This window comes from Varroa destructor, unplaced genomic scaffold (assembly GCF_002443255.2).
Source record: "Varroa destructor unplaced genomic scaffold, Vdes_3.0 BEIS01000001.1, whole genome shotgun sequence".
In the NCBI taxonomy this organism is placed as follows: domain Eukaryota; kingdom Metazoa; phylum Arthropoda; class Arachnida; order Mesostigmata; family Varroidae; genus Varroa; species Varroa destructor.
This window is the reverse complement of record NW_019211454.1, coordinates 70,340,208-70,365,381: the sequence shown is the minus strand read 5'-3', so window position 1 is coordinate 70,365,381 and position 25,174 is coordinate 70,340,208. Positions and strand designations below refer to the sequence as shown.

General features: G+C 40.5%; 1 protein-coding gene across 5 annotated transcripts; it reads right to left on the bottom strand.

The window, feature by feature from the left end:
* Positions 1-382: 382 nt before the first annotated feature.
* msps (msps cytoskeleton-associated protein 5) lies at positions 383-21,219 on the bottom strand. 5 transcript variants are annotated; one of them, XM_022791657.2, is made up of 17 exons: positions 21,071-21,219; positions 15,677-15,730; positions 13,367-14,261; positions 12,716-13,197; positions 10,170-12,461; positions 9,521-9,869; positions 8,695-9,298; positions 8,369-8,441; positions 8,021-8,095; positions 7,171-7,638; positions 6,748-6,981; positions 6,382-6,519; positions 5,647-5,742; positions 2,934-2,978; positions 2,256-2,403; positions 1,976-2,115; positions 383-1,814 (listed from the first exon to the last, which is right to left on the bottom strand). In XM_022791657.2, exons 1-17 carry the CDS (start codon positions 21,086-21,088, stop codon positions 1,731-1,733), a joined length of 6,195 nt encoding a protein of 2,064 aa, XP_022647392.1. In that variant the 5' UTR covers positions 21,089-21,219; the 3' UTR covers positions 383-1,730. The 5 variants fall into 5 exon arrangements, with proteins under 5 accessions (XP_022647392.1, XP_086838280.1, XP_022647401.1 ...); XM_086982154.1 differs by lacking the exon at positions 5,647-5,742; XM_022791666.2 differs by lacking the exons at positions 383-1,814; positions 1,976-2,115; positions 2,256-2,403; positions 2,934-2,978 and adding an exon at positions 2,985-3,455.
* Positions 21,220-25,174: the final 3,955 nt, after the last annotated feature.

Sequence of the window (25,174 nt, the reverse complement as noted above, 5' to 3'; positions counted from 1 at the left end):
TTATCTAGCAATGCCAATTGTTGAAAGACTGACAAAAGTTCCATCACACTAAATAATCTCAAATAAGACACTGTCGTTTCTTGATGTCCCAAATGTGGGTTAAGGTTATAATAAACTAAGGCACAAATTTTATATTAATATAATCATATCAACCAAATAGTAGTAGCCTTTAAAAATTAAAATTTTATGGGCCTCCCCTAAAGTGGCGACGAAAAGCTTTTTAAAAGGTTTCATATAGTTATTATAAAACAAGGTTTCTGAAAGAAGCTATGTCAAAACAAAATTATTTTTTCACGAAATCCAAATCCTACTTTTTGTTTAGTTCTGTTCTTTTTCAGTGTTTAATTTTCCAAAATCTACTAGAGAATAAAAATTAGGACGCTTTACTTTGATCTCAACTACGGTGCATATAATTTATTTCTAGGTACCTAGAAAACAAAGAAAGCTAGGATTTTGAGCAATATAGCATTTGCTATCAGTTTTCCAAGGATATGTAACACTTGAATGTTCATGACGTTTCCGATGACCCGCGGGATGGCGTCGTAATTCGAATCAAAGAAAACGATAACAGGAAAAGCAAGACGGAAATCCGAAAAAATTACAAGTATTGTAACACATTCAGCGCAAGCATTATACACCATCATAAATTATTGTTTCACATAAAAGTTACACGGAAGTTCTCTGTATCAGTTATGAATTCCAATAAACTTACGATTCGACAATTTCCCGGCTAACCCGCCTAGGATCAAAAATGCCCCGGTCCTTTTTTTGTGCGAGTTGATTCAAATCGTTTCGCTGTGTTTCAAGAATTGTCAATAAACTCCGAGGTGGCATTCAGGCTGGCTATTGAAAAACAGCAGCTTTCACCACTTTGACCAACACGATTTTGGCGCTGTCAGAATGCCCACGGCGGTTCCGCATGGCGCTAGGACTTATTACCGGACTTGGTTTAAGTAGTATGTTAAGTTCATACACGTTTATACGTTTAAGTACATGTTGTTTGGAGTTATTTTTAAATTACGTTGCTTCATGTCATTATCTACTCGTTGCCTCGCGAGTAGTATGTTACTAAAATTGTATATTTTGATATAAACGAAAGCTTTCTTGCTTGCTGGAAAATAAAAATCACTACTTTTTATCACGATTTCCTTAGTTCACGAAAGTCTATGATGTCCTGTTCATTATGGTCGCGAGGTTTTTGTAGACGTCATATTAGCGCTAAAAAAATCACTCGTCTTTTTAGGTTTGATGCACCCTGATTGTCGATTCTATCGGCGACATGATAATTTGTAAACCAAGATGACAATTTCTGAATAGATAAAGTTATGAATTTGTATCTAAGTGCATAACTGCTTGTACGTCGCAGGAGAGTGGATACTTGTTAATCCTGTCGAAGGTGTTGAATTCAGCTTGATGCTGGGAAGGTTAGACGACGCGGCACGACAATAAAACAATGTGACGATGATTTTGAAATAATTATTTTGTAATTCAAGTATGGGTATCATTTCCATGGAGAATGTGTTCAGAATGAAATAATACTACTATCGGATCCATCTGCTCCGCCTTAGTTATAGCGTTATCGTTATCTAATATAACATTATCATTTTTTGGTTTTTAGTTTGCCTGTCAACGTAATTACATTTTTCAAACTAAGTCAATAAAGCGTCACATTTTGAATCGGGAGAGTCAATGGTGATGTTGTTGAGGAGGCTGGTTGATATTTGATGATCTCAACTTTCGTTAAGCTCTGCCAGAAGGCGTTGGGCGTATTCTGTATGGCGTTGAATTTCTGTCGATATGTCTGGACATGGTCTCTGAAAAAGATCAAAATACGATACTACTGACGTAGAAGCTCGAAGTAATGCGTTTCGCTAACGGGTGGGGGCTAAACTCACATTCCGACATTGAATTATTCCAGCAAAGTATCAGTTAAAAGTGGGGTTACAGGAAATCTTGATGGTCGACCGTTACTTACATTTCGAGCTTCATCGATGATTCGGGGCATGTCGGAAGGTGTCATACCAGGTAGATCCCACAGCTTCTCAAGATACTTCATTATTTCCGTCACTGCTTCCGATGACAGGTAGCCAAAGTTTTCGGGGAAACCTTTAGATTCTTGAAAACGCATTAATAAATAGAAGTGTTAAGCTAACACCAACTTAATAGACGTTTCGCCTTTTATAGTTCGCACAACTTAAAAACGAATTGTAATTCACGCAATAAGAACTAAGATTCATGAAACGCATAGCACCTACCAATTGACTTTGCAATATTCGGTAGTTCCCGATAAACGGCCTTAATGGACTCTTGCTGGTCAGGGCTGGAACATAAGCGAAGTACTTCGTCCTGTGGAACGTCCTCTACTAAAACATGGATTACGACCTCTTCCAGGTCGCCCGTTTCCTGAAAATTTGGAGTGAAATTACTGGAAACTCTACACGGGCACTACTCTGAAATCATTTCCAACATCCAATATTTCTTAATACAGACGATTTTTTTCGCAAAACGTGGGAGAATGCATATAAGACAAGCAGTACATTAATTGCCTATTATGATGAAAAGTTTGTCCCGCCCCAAATATGCCTCTGCTGGGGTCTAAACAGAAACAGTGATGCTTGTAGGTGTTCGATTGATATGAAAAATTCGAACATGAAAATGCGTGTAACGTATTCAAATAGCAATGCGCTCATGCATAGGATCTGGGAAGTTTGGCAAACTTATCCATTCTATTTATGGCTACAGAGCACATCGCACTTACTCATTAAGCCGACAAACTACATTGTGCGACTATATCGCAGTAGACCCCACGATAAAAGGAACACGTTTGAAGCAAAGTTACAGACACACCTAAGCAGATTATCGGATATAGCTGAATAGCGTACATTAAAATCCACAATCATGATCGTCAACTTGCTTATACATTTTATACGTACCTGGAATTTCACCATGAGCTGCTTAAGGCGGGTCCGGTCCTTCTCCTGGAAATGCGGTTCATATAACAATGTGATTTACTCAATAATATTCGATGTATTCCATAATCTTATCCAGCACAGCATGGATCTTAAGAGTCTGTAACGCGACCTATTGATCGCTCGTTATTTCTGAAGTACAATTTAGCTAGCGTCATTGCACACTATAACAAGATTTTCCTTCTGTGTTTTGTTTCTTGTGCTTTCTTGAACAGCAGATGGCAACACAAGATTTTCGTACTCCATCCCATCTAAGAAGCATGTAACCGCTGCTCCAGAAAAAGTTAGAAGAACACGGTTCGGTAGACAATTGATCTTTAGTAGCTACGATGTTATTTCTTGATCTTTCTGTTTTGGTCGATGATGGCAGCAACACGCCTCAACCTTTTGCCTCCAACGAGTTCTACATGTTCGGATGAATCCCGAATACAAATCCATGCAGGTAACTTTTTGTGATGCATAGGATCTCGTACTTTACGGAACATTCTGCGTGTAAGCAAAAAGGATCAATGGTAAGTAAGGTTGGCTGTATGCGACTAAATTAACACAGCAGCGAACAGCGGAAAGTGGCGCTAAAAGACGACTTTCTTGCCACGTGCCGCCTGTACTAGGTAACAACTTTGAGGTATTGAGAATAGATTATCAAACGTTTCCTGTTGCATACAGTAATTAGTACAGTAGCGTTTGTTACATCGAAACGCACGCTAACACTGGATCATTCCAACTATTCCATCACTGACAAAATGTCATTTGTCCAAGGGACCAACAGTGAGCTAACACACAATGCAAAGAGCTTCTCAATTGCAATAAAGACACTCGAAGCGGTTTTAGTAATTAACGCGAATTTATTCACACATTATAGTTGTTATATTGCCACTACTAATTATTTGCTTGCCTGCTTCTACCGTTGTTTCAGTCTAGCCTATATTAGTAAATTTTTTCTGTTACTGTTAATACATAAGTATATACATAACAGATTAGTGGGTATGAAATTCATCCGTTAGTAGAGCTGAGTAAGCAAGAACAAACGTTGAGAAAATCGCTGAGTTTTTTTCTTGGAAATCTTCGAGAAGATTAGTTCGATCTTGGATCAGTTTGTTTTATAGTTCCATTTTCCAAGATAATGCGAACAAAATGCAATTGAGAAACTCACATGCACTATATACAATGAAATAAGCATAAAGTGATGAAATAAAGCGATTCAACTGTAGAAAAAAAAGAGCCACTAAGTCGAGCCCACACAACAGGGGAACACATTACACCACTTATTTGATAATTCGTATATCACTCACTTGTCCAACAAATTATTCTCGGAAAGCAATTTAGCTTTGCCTTAAAAGTATACAAGCATCACACTGTGTAAAAACAGCGTAGCGATAATATCAAACAGCAACCGAATAAACACAAAGCGAAATGTGAAAAAAGAGAAGCCTATCGAACGAATAAGATCAATTGGTAAGTCTCAGCCCCAGATACTGTACGTAATTTTCTTTTCAACAGACATGTTTAATTTGAAGAAAAACTGATCATTGTCAATTTTCTAACAATTCTGTGATAACCTCAACCGACGTTAGCCATTTAGTATGTAGGCAGTACTTACATCGTAAGCTAATCTCTTGAGAAGTAGTTGATCTAGCGTTCATTACCGCCGAAGTACAAAAAAACAACTTACCAAATCTACATTTCCCGTTAGATTTTGAATGTAAAATATACACCGTTGTCATTTAGTTCACACTTGAGTCTCCACTTACCACGGACGCAACACATCGACTAAGCTAATTTGACTACCTATTTAGAGTCGAAGCGTCTATTGTTCATACTATATAACATGTGTGTCGTGTCGTGTACGGAACACAATTACCGTCTTATCGTTATAATCGTTCGTTCCTTGCCCTTCTGTCTTCAACGAGTCTTAATAAAATACCAACAATTCATTCAAGCTATTATCATCACATCGTCTTACCGCAGATCCAGGTGGCGTGTTCGCACGAATGTATTTTGTGCGCCCGAATGATCTTTCTACGTTTACTTTTTTTTTTTTATTAAATATGAGATAATAAAATTGAGTTCTGCTTGAGGAACGAGAGTACAGCCAAACAACGCTACGCACTTGTAAGCTGCGTAAGGGTTGAATTTGTTGCTATAGCCATATGTTTACTTTTCGTCACAATTAATCTAATTAGTAATCGTTCGCGGGATAGATATCTTCTGATCTTGGCTGTTGTTTCAGCTGTTGCTGGTATAGTTGCCGCTGAATATATTGCTGACGATTGTATTGGGGTAGGGTCCGACTGTACTTAAAAGGCTGATTTAGTGTGCGTCTCGAATCGTGTGCGATCGCTGTTATTGTTGTGGCATTACTCGTATTTATGTAGATAGCACGATTTTCTTGAACAGCGGGCAAGTGTCTGTTGGCAAGTGGAGTTTGTTGTTGGTTTTGATTATCACTGCAGACGTCTGTTGTTGTTGTTGTTGTTAAAGTGTTACGTAGAGCCAGCCGTGAACGGTGAACCATCCCGGGGGAGATATCGTTAGTGGCAGAATGAAGCGTATGATGGAAGTTAGGCGATTGTGGTTCATGACTTGGATTAGTGGCCAAGGCGAGATTGTTGGTTATAGCTGTTGTCGCTGTTGTTGTGGTTTCACCTGCTATCTCAGGCAATGATTGATGTTGTACCTGCTTGAAGCTGCGCTCTTTGTTGCGTTTGGCACGCATCACCGTTTTGTAAAGCTCGCTCTCCGGGTCAAAATGCGTTCGCGTCTGATCCAGAACCTAGTGGATGGATTATCATTTGCCCAGTAGAAGTCGTTGGACAAGTCCAGACGGCAATCGCGATAACGCGCACACACACAAAGCACAGCACAGCGGAGAGTGTTAGCACCTGGTTACTGTAGCGTTACGTACATTGGAGACGGCGACTGCATAATAGCCATCTATTTAACCGTAACAAAGAAATAAGCGCCTACTAATCTCTGATCCACAAAGCTCTAAGAAGCTAGCTGATGACTCCAACAATGAAAGAATTAGATTTTTTTCTAGATTAACTTAAACGGCATATGTGTTAGAGAAAATTCTTTACCCGGAAATTTCCCTAACATTTTTTGTACCATTCAACATGTTGAACAAGTGTGTTGCTGGTATATACTTGCACTAGAAGTCTGTAATGCATTAGACTAAACGCCCTACATTAATATATTAGAAGCTACTGCAGGCTCGCCTTTTTGCCTTACCCAGTTGTTACCTGGCGTAAGCGGTCAGTTCAAAAATAAACATAATAGAAAATTACGCATTCAAGCTTATCATACCATAGATCTCCGAAATTGTACTAGCTATATGGAAATACGAAAGCCTTGCTATCCTCAATTTTACCCATCCTTAATTGCAGTGCCACTAAGCGGATAGCAGACCAACCTTGTTTTCGTGGTGGCTGTAGAGCTCGTTTATGACACTCTTTACTGTCCGAAGTTCTTTATCGACATCGCAGGCATGAACCGGCATCGCCGCAAATGCTGTCAGGCAGTGGTCGCCCGTACGAAGGACTGGCAGTACCTTTACATCAGAAGACAGACAGCAAATGGCAAACAAGTTAAATTTGCGTATGAAGCCATTTGAAAGTATGTGCTAGATTGTAGAAGTTAATATTGATAATATTAGGAAATACAGTAAAATTTTACTAGTCTGAATAGAAAATCACACAGGTAACGGTCGACTCACATAGCCACTTAGCCAATATAATTCGCAGTAGTAAAAACAATACCGCCGAAGAATAGTATTTACCTCCAGATCGTCTGGTAAGTGCTGCTTCCAATGTCGTACAAGCTTCCATAGACACTTAGTCATGAGGTCGAGGCAGGTGCGCGCATTTCGGTCCGTTTCGTGCAGTTTACGAGCCACTCGATCAGTATAGACCCGCAACAAAGCGCATGTAACCCGTGTCGCGTTGCACCTGTCCAACGACTTGACAATGATGTCATTGAGCCGCTTTTGTACATCCGATGTTGTTGAACCCGCCTTTAAGAAAAGACAGACAGATTTTAGCCCAGGATGGCTAGTCAATTCGGACAGTGGCATTGAAAGGATCTCACAATTAGTGAGATAAAACTAAATTAATCATTTAAATGGTTATAAATTGCCTAATTTGGAAATATGCCAATAACGAGACGTTACAAAATGAAAGAAATATAAATGCCGTAATCATACCTTAAGGAACTTCTCCAAAAACTCATGAGAGAGCAATTGGAACGCAGGTGGGAGGAGAGCTTCGATAGCCGCCTGTGACGCAAGCTTTGCGTACGAACCTGTCGTAATGACAGTGTACACGCACGCACCCAGCGTATGAATCACCTGACGGATATCCTCTTCCTTTGACGTATCATCTGGTATATACAACGTCAGCACCGTATTCCACTGCTGGCCCACGTTGGCGAAGAGCGAATTAACGTATGCTTCATTGACGCCTGGAAGGACCGCCTCTCCTTCTCCCGACTGTAGCGACATAAGAATTTGTTGCCCCGCGAGAATTACATCTTCAACAGCGGTGCAGTTGAGTTTTCGAGCAATTGCATTTTCATCAAGCCCGCCCCCAACTCCCACAGGCCCGCTTCCACCACCTCCTCCCAACGATATCGACGCAGGGAGGTTTGGTATCGGACCGCCACTAAGACGCGTCTGTATGAACAAATGTTATAAACGAAACAATCCTTACTAGGTAGCCCATATGTACTTGAATCACTCTAACACAGTTTAGGAACGGAAACGTGAGTAAAATAAACGGTTCTAAGCCAACTGCAAAAGCGAAGGGCAAAATTATTGCACGTTACAATATGTAAATCACCTTCTATGAAATTCTTAGCAACTACTGAGATCTGGGGTCCATTGGCTTCACTAATGGGCTTGTTAATGGAACTATATATAATTGTGAAAGAATGTAGTTGACGTTATATATAAATTTACTGGAACATATAGGAATGATATCCTTTGTCGTTCGACAGGATGCCCATGTTTTTAATATTATGTTTGCTGTCGTTGAATTCGTAATAATAATTCGTACCTGTTCCTCCTTCCTCAGGGCAAGATCTGCTAGACGTGAGATCCGCTCGAAGTTTTCAGCGTCGTACGTTGCTCGCTGAAAAAAACAGAAAACACAGAAGAGAGAAAATGAGCATATGTTAGGTTAGCTAGAAGGTTCCTTGCAAGCAATGGCGTTACAATAACAAAAACATTTTAGATAAATGTGTCTCAGCTGACAGCATTGATTATGAAATATCTGTTATATTATAAAGAAAAAACAACACGAAAATCATAAATTATGTAAAAGAGTAATATTTGACTATAGAAGTTGCGACTGATGCGTTTGTAGATTCCGTTGATAGTCCCGTTTCGAGTCCTATATTCTTACCACTGGTGCCGATGGTTGCCTGATGGTCCTTGACAGACCCAGAGGTGATCGGTTGGTGCCACTTGTGCGAACGCTGTAAAAAATATGTAACAAACAAAGCAACAACAAACACCAATGATACATAACATTTAACAACTGAATATCACTAAACATTCGATTCAGATAATTCCGTGGTCATTACAGAAATACATGATCGCAGTTAGCCCAGAAGCCCGTAAATATCTCTTAATTATGGCGTACAATTTTCCTTTAAGACCCCCTATATATACGTATATATATATTCCAAACCGAGTCTACTGTTGATGACTATGCATAATGTAACGTACAAAGTGCCACAGGGATCAACAAAACCACCGGCCTGCCCGGTTGATGGTCCGTGACCCTCAAGGTGAATATTGTGATGACTCATAGGAGTGTTGTTGTTGACTGCGTTCAAATGTTCCATTTGCTGTTGCTGCTGCTGTTGCAGATGTTGCGGGGGTGTTCGAGGCGAAAACTGCAAGCTCCCTCGAGGCGATGGGATACCTCGGCCAATACCCGATGTACGGGTTATCGTGCGGTTAGCAAGCGAACCGCTTGAATTGCCCCCAGCTGATGGTCGTGCAAGTTGTCGCGCCGGTGAAGACGGTTCGGTAACAGCGTCTCGAACTTCTCGCGCAGGTGCTGGCGGGGGTCGTTCCTCGCGGATTTTTGTCATATATTTCTCGATTGTTGCGCGATCCTTATCAGAGATCTCTCGCATCATATCACGTTGGTCTTTGTGACCTTCCTTTAGATAACAGAGCTCGGCGATAGTGCGGAGGCTCGCCTCTTTCATATTAGCTTGCTTGGTCAGGTCGCATAGCGCTTTTACGACAACGCGAAGATTAGGCAGACGTCGAATTTCATCGCGATGCTCGTCCATTAACTTGTTTAACTCGTCGATCATATCTGAAATTTGTGGGTATATATTTAATACCACAAACAATGGTGATAGAAGACGATAGAATAGCAAACATTATAGTACATTGATAAACCATGCCGTAATTGATCCGGTACTTCAAATTAAAATGAAATATGCCCTAGTGAAGCTAATTCAAAGCTCAAAATAACTTTCAAACGTACACAAATTTTGCACAAAATTAATACTCAATTAAAAATACAACTTCTTACTCTTGGCAAGCTTAAAGTTTTTTTGGTTCTTGAGCATATCAGCAACGTTCATGAAAATCTGAGATGGCTTGCAAACCAGTGGCAGGGAACGCATTACACTATCGACCAGCTCTTGACTCTGCGCAGTCATGGAGACAAACTTTGATAAGAAGTTTGGCAGGAGGATGTTGACTTCCACGGCCTCGAGCGCCACGCCGCGTTCGTTCATGATCGGGAACAGTTCGAGCAAGAACCGCATGAAGTGATTGATAGTCATCCAATTCTTATCGTAGCAGTGTACAGCGCCCCAGCGAATAATGAGGTCACGGTTGGCCAGCATCATATCCTGTGTTGTTTCGTCTCGGAGTGCCTGACCCAGAATATGCATGTTACTTCAAGGCATTACATAGTTGAGCCTCCATAACATCATAGAAATTGCTATCTATCGCTAAGAATTGAAAGCCAGTCATTTTTGTATACGCAAACAGGCATATACCTCAAAAGCAGTTAGTCAAAATTATATTACTAATAAAACATATTTCACATGCCAATATTAGAAGCATAAGAAAAAAATTCTATATTTAGTGCTTGTAAATTGTATCGTCTAGCGCTACAGAACTGCATGCATAAGCTATCCATTTCTACCTTTATGATTAAACTAATCAGCTACCTGAATCCAGATATCCGTAATTTTTTGATGATGTGGCAGCATCTCTGAGAAGGATAGCTGGATGCACTGGGAGCTGCCCCCGGCTGCTTCGAACATCCTTTTCAATTCTCCCAGTAGCTCCTGCTTCTCCTTCTCCAGCGTCTTCGTATCGTGAATGTACCAGCGCATCATTGGATCTTTGCGCATTGCTGGCTGACGAAGGTCTCTACTAGCAAACAGCAGCGCTGGATTCATTTCTTCTTCACCCTTTTTCCCTGAACGTTTTTCCTCTCGGGGTGGTACGGTTTCCTCAGTTTCTAGTTCCGGATCTCTGGACACCTTCGTAAGGTTTGATGGTTTACGGGTGAATGTTGCAGAGTTACCGGCAACAGATGCAGCCTTTTTTTCTGCTGGCGCTTTGCTTGATGAAGGTACCGCAATGGCTGCCTGAGGGGGCGGCAAGGCTGACTTTGCCAGTTCGCCTTTAATAGCCTCGAGTTGTTTGCCAATCGCACTCCTACTTGATGGAGGCAAGGCATTGCAGCGTGCCTGAAGTGCATTGAAACCAGTATGTTTTCCTAAAGGTAGTAGACAGGCTTGTGCCTTCTTTCGTACTTCACCATTTCGATCCTCCAGGCACGAGAAGACTGGATTAATACATGTGTTTAAAAATTCTTTGTTCAGCTTTCCCTTATGGCTATCTAGCTTTCCGGCAAACCAGTCAAGCAGATCACTTCGTAGATATGGGTTATCTGACTTGAAAGCGTCACTTATTTTATCACTATCTAGGAACATGTTGAGGGGATCCCGGCACACTTCATACCACTTGTCAAGACAGCTAATAGCCGTTAGGCGCAACTGAATTTTTGAATCAGCTAGAGCCGCCATTACAGCAGGTAGGAGCACGTGTGAATGCTTGTGTCCGTTTGGGCCCATAGCCTCAATCAATGACTGACAGAGTTTTATAGCGATATTAGCCAGGTTTTTGTTGGTATCCCCGATACGAGCTTTGAGTGCCTTTGGGAGCTCCCCAAGGTCAGACGTTATAGCGCTCGCCTCGTTTACAATAGCTTGTACCTTATTAAGCGCTTCAAGTCGAACTTTCCAATTGGAGTCACACATTTCTGCAATTATGGCACCCTGAAGGCTCCCACTGAGATCTGCTCTCGGCAAAAGGTCTGCAGCATCCACTTCCTCTGGTCCATCTTCGGCATCTCCTCCTCCGCCGCCATCGGTCGCGTCATCACCAGCTGACGCTTTCACGCCCCGTATCGGCGTCGGCGGTGTTTCGTCTTGAACTGCCGCCATTTCTTGATCAAGCAGAGCAAGTACAGCAGGTTTCTCACTCTCAAAGAATCCCCTCAATGGTGCCTTGAGATACATGTACATGACACCAAATAGTTTCACAGCGGCAGCCCTTACCGCCGGATTGCTGGCGCCAAGAGCTGATTTCATAGTTTCAATAACGCTTTTAGCTGGTACTTTAAAACCAAACTCCTTGATTGCCTGACCGGTCCAATTAAGTGCCTCGGACTGAACCTTGGGACTTTTCTGGGCAAAAGCAGCCTCTAGAACCTGCGTAGACACTACATCCAGACTGGTGGCTTCGGCGAGACTCATAAGCGCCTGAGAAGCCACTGCTGAATTCTTGGGATCCCCAAGTTTCTCTGTCAAATCTGCTTTGCAAGCATCAAGCGTGTGTAAAGATACCCTTCCGCGCGTAAAGATGTCGCCTAAAATCTCTATCTTAACCTTAAGCACTTGGAAATTGCTGTCCTTTAGCCCTGGCTTCTTTGTGAGTATGCGCGTAATTGCTTGTGCCGGAATGGCTCCGTCATCCAAGCTGCTGACATTGGCTTTCAGTTCTTCACAAGCGGCAAGCCGGATCTTCCAGTTGCTGTTAACGAGTTGATTGCGAATCGTCTCTCCGGCAATTGATTCGAGTTGAGTGACGAGGTCTTCATCAGAAAGTACGCTCTCTGTAAACACCATCTTACCAGACCCCTTGGCAGAACCTGCAGTCGGTTTCTTCTTGCCACCAGATGGTCCACCACCAGTACCGCCAGATCTTGCGGTAGCTGGTTTTGCAGCGGTCTTCGCAGATCCTGCTTTTGCAGATGGTTTTCGTACTACTGGCGGAGGTACCGACGACTCTTTCTGCTCGGAAGCATCTGATGCGACACTTTCCTTCGAAGGAACCTTCGGAATCTTTTTGATTGGCGCAGCAATTCTAGGAAGGGCATCCCCTGCTCCATTAGGTGCTTGGCCTCCTCCTTCGCCAAGTAGCTCACATTTATTCTTGAAATCATTCACCTGAAGTTTCGGTATTGCAAAAAACAGTTAGCCTACGCGTCATTCAGTCAAATGCTCATCTGTATAGAAATAGAATATAAGTTCGAAGTACCTACAGCAGCTCAATCTATATAAAACGATGCCATGTTATAATTATGTTATAGAGCACTACAAGCCGTGCCGGACTCTAAACGTTTTCACGTAGGATTAATAGAAATTTTTAGGATAAACTCTGATCTTTTGTACCTGTTTTAGTGAAGCAAAAATTAACTAACTTTATTTTTTTTCGGGTTGTCAAGCTTGTCTACTTGTGCCTGTAGAGCTTTGTCATTTGTCAACTTAAGTAGAGCTCCGGCAGCTTTCATCGCAGCGTCCCTAGCCTCTGGCTTACTGCAAGCGAATGCCTTTCCGAGTGCATTCACTAATGCAACAGGCAGCTTCTTTGGTCGCTCATTTTCAGGACATCGAGGTACGGATCTCGCTATAAGCTCGCCAGCCTCCATAACTATATCTGGCTTTTTGTCTTCAACCAACTCGGCAACCAGATCCAGGAACTTATCAAACTTTACTGTGGGCACCATCGCATCGACTGCCTTATTACACGCATCTACCAATGCTTTCTGGCGAAAGCCAGCACGTTTCACCAGCTCGGGTATAGCTTTTGAAGAGTGGGAAGCGATGCAATTGGGTACCTTCAGGGCGAGTTGCGTCAGCGATTTACATGAATCGACCGACAACATAAACTTCGCTTCGTTCACTGAAAAACAAATAGAAAAGGGTTATTTCCTCTTCACACCGACTCACCAAGTATGACGCTAATTCCAAACCACATAGAATAAAATGGAAATAAAGATTCTTTACAAAGATAATACAACATACTTTTCTTACGACGCAGATTCGAACAAGCCCATACTCGATTAACCCACCTGCTATATTTAGAAGAACCTTGATGAGCTCATCATAGTTAAGATTTGGAAGTAATGCCGGATTTTGCTCCAGCGTATCTTTCAACGTAGGAAGTACTCCCTTTAATTCGGTTTTATCTGCGAGCAGTTTCATTAGATTAGGTATCTTCTTAAATATGTCGATCGGATCCACAAGACACCCGATCAAAGGCGTGGCAGCTGCTAGAGCAGCTTTGTCGGCTCCTGAACTGATGGCCTTGCTTCGTGCCTCTTGCATAGCTCGGGTAAACTTAACAGGCTGGGGAGTCTCGTCTTTGAATGCTTCGAACTCACACTCTTTTGGAAGGTTCTTTTCAGGTAGGTCTTTGAGAAGCGGTTTCATATCATCCTTAGCCCAACGGTACATTTCCATGATAAGATTGCGACATTCATTGCGGACGTTACCGTTCGCGCTTGTTACTAATGTGAGCACTGGCTTAACCTTCCTTAGATTTATGACACCGGGCCCATAATCTTTCAAGGCAGTCACGAGAAACGCCACGTTGACCTCGTGTACCTTAGGTGTCTTTGAAGATGTTGCTGCTTTAACGCACGCGTCAACCACAGCATCATGCTGTTCACGTTCGATACAAACGTTAAATACGTCTCGACACTGGCTAGCAATATTTTTGTTCGCATGATTAAGAATGTTTGTGCACATGTGTCCAAATAAGTCAGCGTATTCGGCCTCGTCGAGCGTATAACCCCGGACAAGAGGCCCAAGACAGGAGAGTGCTAACATGATAGATTTCGGGCTTTTTTCCTTGAGGGTTTTCTTAATAAGTGGTGCATATTCCTTAAACTGCGAATCTTCCTCAGGGAGCTCTTTGAGAAACGCCTCACAGTCCGCCCAGCCCTTTTCTTTGTTGCCCATTTGCTGTAATACAGAATCGAGGTACACTTATGAGAAATCGGAAAGCTTATTTAACAAATACATAAGAAACACTATAAAAAAAAGTGTAGTAATGAAGTGTTGTGGGGATTTCTGTCGATGAATAAAAAATATTTTTTAAATATATTAAATGGGCACATTATATCTGGCACAGTTTCTAATTGAACCTATTTGGATACCCGCTAGGCACATTTAAGCCAAGCACCACCTGTATCTAACAATATCCGGATGTTACGGGACTTCAAAAGAAACGTTTTGCTAAAATCGTCACGTTTTTCTTTTTCAGCTGACCTTCAGCAGTCTTTGTAAACTTAAAAATTAAAAGTAACAAAAATGATCTTACAGCTAAGACAAAACAAGATTGTTTAATAAAGACATATTCTTTTTACTCTGCATATTCAAGGAATTATAACAAATTATTATACGAGCTGTCCTTTTGTAGTATATCACTGATCGTTTAACAGTCTGAGACGTTATTCCTTACTGAGCTCCCGACCGTTGCGTCGTGCAAGATTAGTTTTCTTTCAATACGTTGCGGGCTAATTGTGTCCTAAGTCATACATTTTGTCCATTGTGTTAAGTGAATATGAAAAAACTAAAGATGAGCGGCACCCCATATTTCTCCACAAGTATAGCTTGTAATATTAAGGATTAGTTGGATATAGGCACTAAGTGGCCATTTGGCCACTAACTAAAAATACTTACAGCGCACATCGGTGATTAAGAGGTTGAATCTACGAAAAAAAAAAACCGAGAGACTGGTAGCTGATGGAAACGTATTTATCAACAGCCATCCTCTACGGTCAAGCGCGCGAAAGTAGCTCACAGAAATAAATGTATTTCCGAAATAACCAGTTTAGATCGGCTTTCTTCTTTTTTGACACATATTCCGCAAAAAGTAACCTGTACATTTGAATTGACTATAATATTGTTGGCGGTTGACAGTAGTAAAGAACATTTACATAAATTGTTTTAACTAGTAATTCCGTCTCCGTTCACTAACATTCTAGAGGAAATAGAATTGTTTATTTTAAGCCGAGATCAAAACATTGCCGTCAATGGCCGTCGGCAAAAAAAAATAAAAAAGAAAAATAATATTCTAACTATTGATGGCTATTGATACGAAGTATTATCCAATCATTCTAGCTGTATTTAACCATTGCTCACGATTATTGTTACCATTCATATTAAACCAAATAACGTACTGGATTTCTGTATAAGCGCCTATTTTAGGGCAACTCTAGCGGGGAAAACTATTGCCCCATAAATGGAGATTAAAAAACATTGCAAATATACAACTAAATGAGTCCAAAAACCGGCATGACCATGTGTTTACCAATGCCAATACTTTTCGCTTTTACTTAGAGTATACCGAAAACTAAGCTGCAAACTTCACCTACCTTGTGTTGCATTCTCTGCACCAGGGGCAGATGGGAAACATCTTCGAGCTTTTCCTAAAATGACAAACAATCGAGATCAAAATTAAGTAAATATATCATTTTTTCTTAAAGAAAACTGAGGTCATATTATCTAAAATAAGTTAGCAGCACATGCATTACAACTATTAACTAGAACAAAATATAAGATGGCGTAAAGCCGCTTAATATGTCACTTGGATCGTATTTCGAAAAATGAGCCTTAAAGATAACGAACTACACATCGGATACCCAAACTGTTTGCTAAAAAATGTAAGGATTGTTAATAAGTTTGCACACTTGCAACATCATAGCTGATGTCAACATCATAAATGAGCCAACAGGCGCATTTTTAGGTTAAAGTGTCGCATATGGTTTGCTAGGGAATAAAGAGAAACATCTTATTAAATGATTTATCTGGCGTAGAGATCAATGTGTTTTAATTAGAGAAAACAAACTTCAGTTCCGCTCTATCATCGGGTTCCGCTTACTGTTGACTGAAATTCCTGAATAAATCTACATTTTCATTTCCACAAAGTTCATAATTTAGAGGAACTTCGTTGCTTATGCTGACTATGGTAAAGCTGAACGAGTGTGAATGAATGTTTTATGGTATCCTGTCTAAACCGGAATTGAGAAAGAAAACTTGCTCTTACGGCACATGCTTGCTGGTTAGATGAATATTATAACAAACAATTTTGGTGCCTACAGGTCTATCATATATAGCCAGACTGAATATATCGAGTACACGTGACTTTGAGGCCACGAACTCCTCCCTGTCATTGTAAAGATTATTTCCTTCCTAAGCTACAATGCATTCAACCCAAGTGAGAGTATTCGCCATACGGGGACTAAATTAACCGAAAAAAAAAAAGGTCCGTATTTCAAAAGAACTTCTCACGGCCGTTCTGTCAGCAAATCAAGACACTTAATTCATATGTACACATTAAAAATATATTAATGTATTAACAAAAACAAATGCACTTTTCATATAATTCCTGAACGCTAATATGCGGTTCAGAATGCTCATCTCGAAAGATTACTATGTGAAGTAAGAACAATAATTTTTCGTTCTTAGGAAATCACTTCTGAACAGTAGTTAAACCTAGCATAGAAAAAAATAAGGAAATAAACATTATATGAATTTATGTTACTGTAGGTAAGAACATCCGCTAAGGGTTAATTGTAGCTCACAATGTCTTCGATTAAAGCTGTCGGTAAGTAGAAATATGTGCTATTCTCATCATAAGGTTATTGTTTTGGTCCATTTAAAGACAGGCATTTGCACGTCGTCGCTATATTCTTCGAGGGGCACCTGTGTACTTATCTTGCCATAGCTCTTAAATCTATCGTTTTATACTTTCATAATAATTTATATAAGAAAATGTATCTATTGTCATGGTAGTTTAATAGCCTCACGTTTTCAAGTCAAACTCTCATTTGTGCCCACATATAAAACTAGTACATTTCGATATGTTATTATAAGTAAAATGTCAAACATAATCCTTTTTGTGCGAAATAAGAATCCTATACGATAACTTATTTTATTGACATTGTTTGGGACGGGTACGTTGAGCACATAAACTTATGGTACCAATCGGCGACTTAATCACTGCTCCATCATCAATTAGGCATAGCAAATCATGGTATGCCGCAACGGTGGCAAACAGTACACATTTTTAGAAAGCATGTAAGCTATTGAAGATAAAGCACTTGTCAACCACATCATTTTCCCCCATGCTGGAATGCGTAGCGATAGAAAGATAATACTTGACAAAATTTGATATATGGCAAAACACCATCATTGCATGCGAAAATACATCATCATGTCGAAAAGACGTGTAGAGTATTAGTTGTCACTTATAGAGTCTGCCAAAACCGAAATAATTTAGCCTTTGCTCACGTTAGAGGTGAGTGTTCTTTTTTTTTTATAAAGTCCTAAATCTTTTAAGTAAAAAAAACGTTTCGCCAGCGCCTATGGTAAAAAATATCTCGAAGAACTCTACCATGACTGTCTAACGACCCGTGGATTGGATTACGTGAAGGCAATGAGTGGAGGCGAGATTTCACTGGCAAATAGCTTCCAACTTGTAGAAATTTCTTGTTCTGATGACCGGCAGGATAGACTCAGGTCGAAAAGGCTGACGTATAGGCAAGGCTAAGCAGAGCACGACAAGATTGTACTGTGTAAAATCTCGTTTGAGATGAAACTGAAGATTTTCTTAAAAGCGCTAAAATACATCCTTGAACATCTCAGTCCATAAAAATGAATAAACTACTGGTTTAGATGATATCAAGAATCAAACTCAGATAGTGAGATTGCAACGAAAACTGTAAACTCAACCCCCGCTTGGTAAATAAAGTGTGGAACCACTTACGAAGTTGCTGCATGAAACCTACCTAAATAATACCCATTCCGGGTTGGTATTACAATTGTTCCACTGTTGTTTAGGCACTGAATGTAGAACGGGTCTTTTGTGGCTGTACGGCAACCGTTTTGTCGTCTAATGACGGACAGAAGAACAGAAAGATTTTAATGGTTGTCACGATCTCAAGCCTTGAAGCCATAATAACGACCACCACTCAATTACAGTTGCTAGAACAACAATAACCATCTTTCTTCAGTTCTTCGCCACCTACGCGGTGGCCTGTTACATTTACAACGTTAACAGGGTCACTAAAAGAACGCAAGCGCCCCTGTGTTCCCGGTGGTTCTCTGCTATGGACCTTTTTAGTTACCATATAATGCCTAAATATTTTCAAGAGAAACGACAAATGCAATACTGAACATATTGAAAAAGAAAAGAGTAGAAATATTTTTTGGACGCCAGTTACTATCACGATTGATGCTGTTGTTAATATTACCGTCGTTGCTGCTAGACTTGAAAACAAAAATTTAAGGACATACTGATTCGTGTTTCTGGCCTTGTCCCTCTTTATATTAGGACGGGATAATGGAGAATAAGGAAAATTGTGCTAATAGCGTATTATTGTCCCGCAATATTGAACCGGAATTAGCAATAGATAGGGACAATGAAAAATTAGTTCATTTCACTTCATTAGTATGCAAACTATAGTTGATGAAAAGTTACAATTTGAAATACGAATCTTACAGCGATCAAAGCTACATTACCAAATGATTGATTTCAGCAACGTAGACAACGTGGTCATATTGAGTACGCAATAATACACCAACTTTAATAGCACTCTCCGCCCAATCCGTCATAACGAAGGGCCTGAACCGTCGTGCGTCAAACCAAATATCCACCAAACTATTGACAGAAAACGTAGTGGACAATTAGCTGCGTAGAGACATCCACAAATTTGATCTAAGTGCCACCTTGTCCGGATTTGTACTCTTCAACTAATACTCGAGCCTCTCGTACGCCAAGTCCTACCGTATCATACCGACTATAATTTCACACGTTATTTCATACAGTACTTCCATTTATCTATTTAAATTGTTGTTATGGTTATGCTTATATAATCAACTCAATTATATTGTAATTTGGATACATAGAAACAAAAAAACACTAGCAAATTACTTCATGTTAGTATTGGAACTAAGGGAAAATGGACAGCATACGATTCAATATAATCCGGCAGAGAATAATTTTAGACTAAGCTTCAGCACTAAAAGAAGAAATCCTGTCTCGGAAGAAAGCATCTGCACGAATCATGCACTCGCTTAACGATAAAATAAATATCCATAGAACCTCAGTGAAAAACAAATCTACGAATTGTAGCTTTTTAGAAAACTTTTCTAAAGTTCTAAAAGTAGACAGTTTTTAAGCAATAACATCTATATTGTCATAACTTTAATTCACCAGGAAAAAATACAAGGTATAAAACACTGCATGTACTTTAGATCTTGATTCAGTGATAACATTTTGATAATATCTAACTGCGATGGTGTAACATGCATCCTTGATGATCTTCAACGTACGCCCAATGAGCAAAATAAGAGTCCAAAAACAGTACCACATAACGCATATCTGAGTTAACGTACATATATTACATTTTATTTTTGCATAACGTTCTTCAGCCATTAAAGATAGATTCACACATTGCTAACCCAGTAAATGAGATGGCTAACTAATTAAACCTTAATGCATAGAACCATAAGCTGCCTGTCTGTTAAATCATTTCCATCTGTTGACATGACAACAAATTCACTCTAAGAATAGGATCAGCAAACTCTATTTTCTAGCATATTTCCTTTTCACAATGAACGCTACAATTCCGTAATGATAATCTAAATGCAACTCAGAAAACCAAAACTTGACTGTGATACAGTCAAATTAGATGCGTATTCTATTAAATTCAATAACTCCCTTCCGTACAGTGATTATTAAATTTTCAAGTAATCACAAGCTACCACCTCCCTTCGTATGCACAAGAACGTCGTAAATCGGAAGGTCCCCAGCGAAACGGGTGACGACTGAACTACAGCCGCCGCCGGCAGCTGTAGCAGAAAAAGTCCTACCGCGGCTAGCGTTTCGGTAGATCGGCCGCCCACACCCCTCGCAATCCGTTTAAATAATAGAGCAGCAAGCGGTTGTTGTCGCCAAATATCAGTACATTTGTCCCGCGTCTTCACATGCGTATGCTTCTATGGTGGTCACGTTAGATCTGCGTGTTGGTCAATGCGTGTCCATACATGATATAGAGAGGCAGACTGCCCCGAGGGCTAAAACTGCCCTGTGGTTGCTCGTGTTACTGCAGAAATCGCTAATGCCGGCGGTCCTATACACTAGTAGCGTACAAGCCTGCTCATATAGATGGACCGTTACGCATAATCGCGATAACTCATGATCACTGTTTATTCCTACGACCGCGAACTAACACAAAATACAATTACACTGTACTACCGTGTCGTCCTCTGTGTGTACACAGACTTGCTCATCAGTGGTGAATAACGCGGTTGAGCCCTTACCTTGGTAAAGCCAACAATAAAAGCTGGGTAGATATTGTTATGATTCGAGCAGTTCGTTGGTTGTGTTCAAAAGGGTCTATAGGTGAACGGCCTCTGCGGCTCCGCCACGGTCTCGTGCTAAATATGGACATAGGCCCAATAGTCACAAAAGATCAACGGATCTACTCTACACAGGACAATGGGTAGGTATGAATAACCTATCTGCACACAGCACTTATAGTATGCCAATATGAACAGAGTACACGAGCCAAAGAAACGTCTTACAGGGGTCTACCGAAGGAGAGATATGGAAAAATTCAATCAGAAGTAGACGCAGACACAGCCGATGGGTATCTTTACCGAGTAGTAGTGGCCATTGCCCAGGGAAAGGGCTGAAATGGATTTCGAGTACCCGGTTGAAATAAAAAGGCATCCACGTCATTATTTGCAATATTCAAACGTACCTGGAACTCCTCGTTCATAGCGAAGTTTCTTTTAAACTATGCTACACCGCTAAATTGGCATATACACACAAACAGAACGTCACACCTGGCTAAACGCCATACAATACCTCGACCGACAATCGAGATTCTGTGCAACTGTCATCGGAGAAGCACTCTATTGCATGAATTGGTATTTGCTTAAAGACCTCCGCGTGATCGCCGTCGGTGACGGGCGGCTTGCCGTTCAAAACTGGCGCAAACCTATAATTGACCCAGCCGTTGCTACTAAGAAATATAAAAACAAATTATTGCATGAAATAAAAACAAGACAAACATACTAATGACATAAAAATGCTCAGAAGGAAATTTGTTAATATACGTACATCCTATTATATATATGTGGACTGCTTTAGCTTTGTCGTAAGCTGACAGAGATACCTGCTTAACAGCTGCCCTTATATAGTTGCAAACGTGTATATACTCACATTGCAATATTTAATATAGTATAGTGTGGCCATGGCGACCGGGCTCCCCTAACGCCCAACATATCAAATTTATACGAGATCTCCTTGTGAGTGTCTCGTATGAGATTCTATTGTTTCCATAGCCGATTTCCGGCCTTCGACGCGGCCGAGCGCGTTTTGCACGAGTCCGCGGTGGCAGAAGGTCTATACGACGAGTTTGTCGTTTTGACGTATATTCCTTTGTCTTTATAACAGTCGACAATAATCTCGGATAGGATCGATGCTGACCTTCGTAAAGCGGCGAATTCGTAAAGTTGATGTCGATGGAGCCAAACGGCGTTGTTTCGCGAGCTGACGTGTCGCACCCGCGTACATACGCACATGCTCTAGCCCAGATTCTTGTTCGGAAAGCGCTGTGCTATAAAACAACGAACGGTTTTCTGTGCGCTTGGAACGCGTGATGACAGAAAGCAGGAAAGTTTCGACTGCTCGAGGAAGTATCAAGCCGTACTTTTGGACCAGAACGGTTGAGTGTGTCTGGCTTTAATAAGAAGTTGTCTATTGTCCCACCTTCTCACATCACGCTGATTAGTGGTGTCTATCGGTGACTTGCCAGTTGATGCGCCACCAAGTTGGCATCACAGAGTTTGTGACAACCGAGCTGATGGGCTGACGAGTGGATCGAGCTGCACTGCCATCGTCATGCCGTATGGTGATGCGGAGCTAGTTCTTGGCACGCTTTAACCAGCAAAGAACCTCTGGTCTATAGTTTCGCACCATTCGGACTACCCCAGCGTAAAAGATCGGTTGTCCTCGGCGCGATACAAAAATTAGGGGAAGGTGCTCATTTCGCCGTTCTTTGAATGCTTATCTATAATACACTAAGCTTCATACGCTGATAACCTAGCAGTACGCTCACCAGGTTTAGCTAAATTTGTTAAGACGAGTCAATATTTTACAATGAGAAACGTTCGTACAGTTTTGTTCGAAGCCATCCTGCGTCTCCCTGTTTGAAATGAGACTAAGCTCGGGCCACACTTACAAATGTCTAAGCGTCCACCTCACGATCTGGTTCGGTGGCCATTTTCATTCTTCTGGGAGCCGTTCAAACTTATCTGCTCATCACTTGGGCTTGAAGGTGAATGATGGAACTGCACCGGGAGCAACTCCAAATTAGCTGTCCCTTCGACCAACTGCGATTTCGGCCATATCGCCAGCTATCATCGATGATCCAAGAAAAGTTAAGCCGGTCCGCTTGAACTCTATCCTTGGCTGGGAAAAACGAGCGCTTCAAGCGCGCGTATTTATCTACCACAAAATATACTACAAATTGATTGTATATTTAAATATAATGATTTCTTGACCTTTTAAACGAAGTGTTGTACTCGAAAACAAAATGTTTGGTATTTATACATTGGGATCGAATAAGGTGTAAATTAGCTCAGTGCTTTCACACTGTTTACTTGATGTCTCAAGCGAACCAAGGCCTTCATTGACTTGTACAAATTAGCATTAAGTTTACCCTGATATGGCGAATTATCCGCAAAATGATAACGTTTCAACGATAGCGTAATGCCGGTTTAAGCAAAAGTGGGAGCATGGGACTATTATGAACTCATAAGAACAACTATTATGAATTCATAAGGTAATTCGGGTTCAGAACTTGGCTTTAGGTTAAGCAGGTCCGATGTGAACTATGAGCAGTAAGAACCACTCGCGAAATGAGAATACACACGCTCTTAAGCTTCGTTGTTCCTAGCTAAGTGTGTAGATGTAAAACATGTGTAGTATTGCAAGTGGTCATCACGGAAGTCGGGTGGTCACAACCATTCGACTGGGATATTGCAATGTAACGTGTCAAAATGTGGTGTTCCTAAAAAGAACAAACCTTTGGACGAGGTTTTGTTATGTTATAGAAAATCAAGCATAGCACAGACTTGAAAACGTACTAGGGATGGGTCGAATAGATTTCAGAATTTCAAAAGCCCCGTAGTTTTTACTTATGTGAAACAGTAGAACGATCATATATATATATATATATATATATATATATATGCTAATAGAATTTTTATGGGGTTTCTGTAGCAGACCAGAAGAGGTTAGACAGAGTCGTTTGATTATCGAAATAGATGTGAAGTACCGGCGACCATACACTTCGACTAAATTGTCTAAAAATTTCAATTACATTTTTACCCACACGATGTCATGCGAGTTTTTTCACGAAACTATTGTTGTTAGTCAAACATTAGACCTTGTTATTAGAAATAGCACGCCAGCGTTGATTACAGTTTAAGTGAAATAATAATGTAAAAACATCAAATAATAATGATAATAATTATAATATTCGGAAAATGAGCAATGGTAATTTTTGTTACCTAACAGAATAAGCAGCGTTCCGTTCAAGTTCTACAAAGCTAATTTACTATGCATTTGCTACTTATCTCGATGACTTTCTCCCATATTTTAACCTACTTATTAACTCCGTCTCGACTCAGTAAATCCCATAGATTTAAAAAACGTGTCGAGCGTTACATAAATGCAGTTAATTTTCCAGACCAACAGCGCTTTTGGGCGGTCGTCTATGAACTGACGGCTGGCCCACGCTACGCGGTATACATTTTCCAGTTTCCAAATGTTATTATTGAACTTTGAACAATTCTTGCAGGCGTGGAGTCCACACATGGCACAAAGATGCCGGACTGCTCCAGCAACTTTTTAATTTTGGCAAAAGAAAAACGAAATAAAATAGTGTCAAAAATGTATTTTCGAAACACGCTGAAATTCGAAGTTCAATTTAGTTCACTGCGCAATAAAATTGCGATGGACGTATAAATGAATGAAAGCAGTTTCGAATAGAAACAGAGAAATTAATCATAAGACAGTCACTTGTGTTCCATTCTAATACGCAAAGTTTACTTCGGTTTCACTACGGAATGGTAATAAAAGTAATATACGGTGGATACTATACAAAGATGTACGCAAACATTACAAGATTTGACGTCGAAACATAACAGAAAAATAGGATACAAACAAACAACAGGGTAGTCGATAGCAAAAGTTGACGCAGTAGTTAAAAGCTGCCTTAAAGCTGCTAGTTACGATAATGACAAAAAACAATCACTATTAGAGCAGTGTGCCTTTGAGAAGGGTCATGGGCCTGATTAGACTGAACCAATGCCTTGCATATCTGATGTCTTAAGCAGAAATGAAAATAATAATTTTCTTCAACTGTGACGCGTTAATAATGTTTGTTTTCCACAAAAAGGCTTGGCTCTCCGAGCGTCGTCAAGCAACCTTGCTGTCGTTTGTTGCATTGTTATGTACACTGTTGTTCTTTTAATTATTTGACCATTTCGTTATACCATTCCAGTGCTGTAATTACTTCCTATAAAAAAGAAAACACTCTCTCAAAACCTACATCCATTTTTTTTATTTGATATTTATAGAGTGTTTGCAAATTAGTTATCTTGAAGTTCGGTAAACCTACTCTTCTTACGGCTCGTCGCTAACCTACTAGCGATGATAAGAGTTTCAAAAATTCATCAAGACTATAAGGGGAATTCATCAGAATTGATTTAGTTACATCGCCAAATAAACCTAGTCTGATTCCAATGGAGCTGACAGGCTTCAACCCAAACAAAGCATTCATAAAGGCTCAATT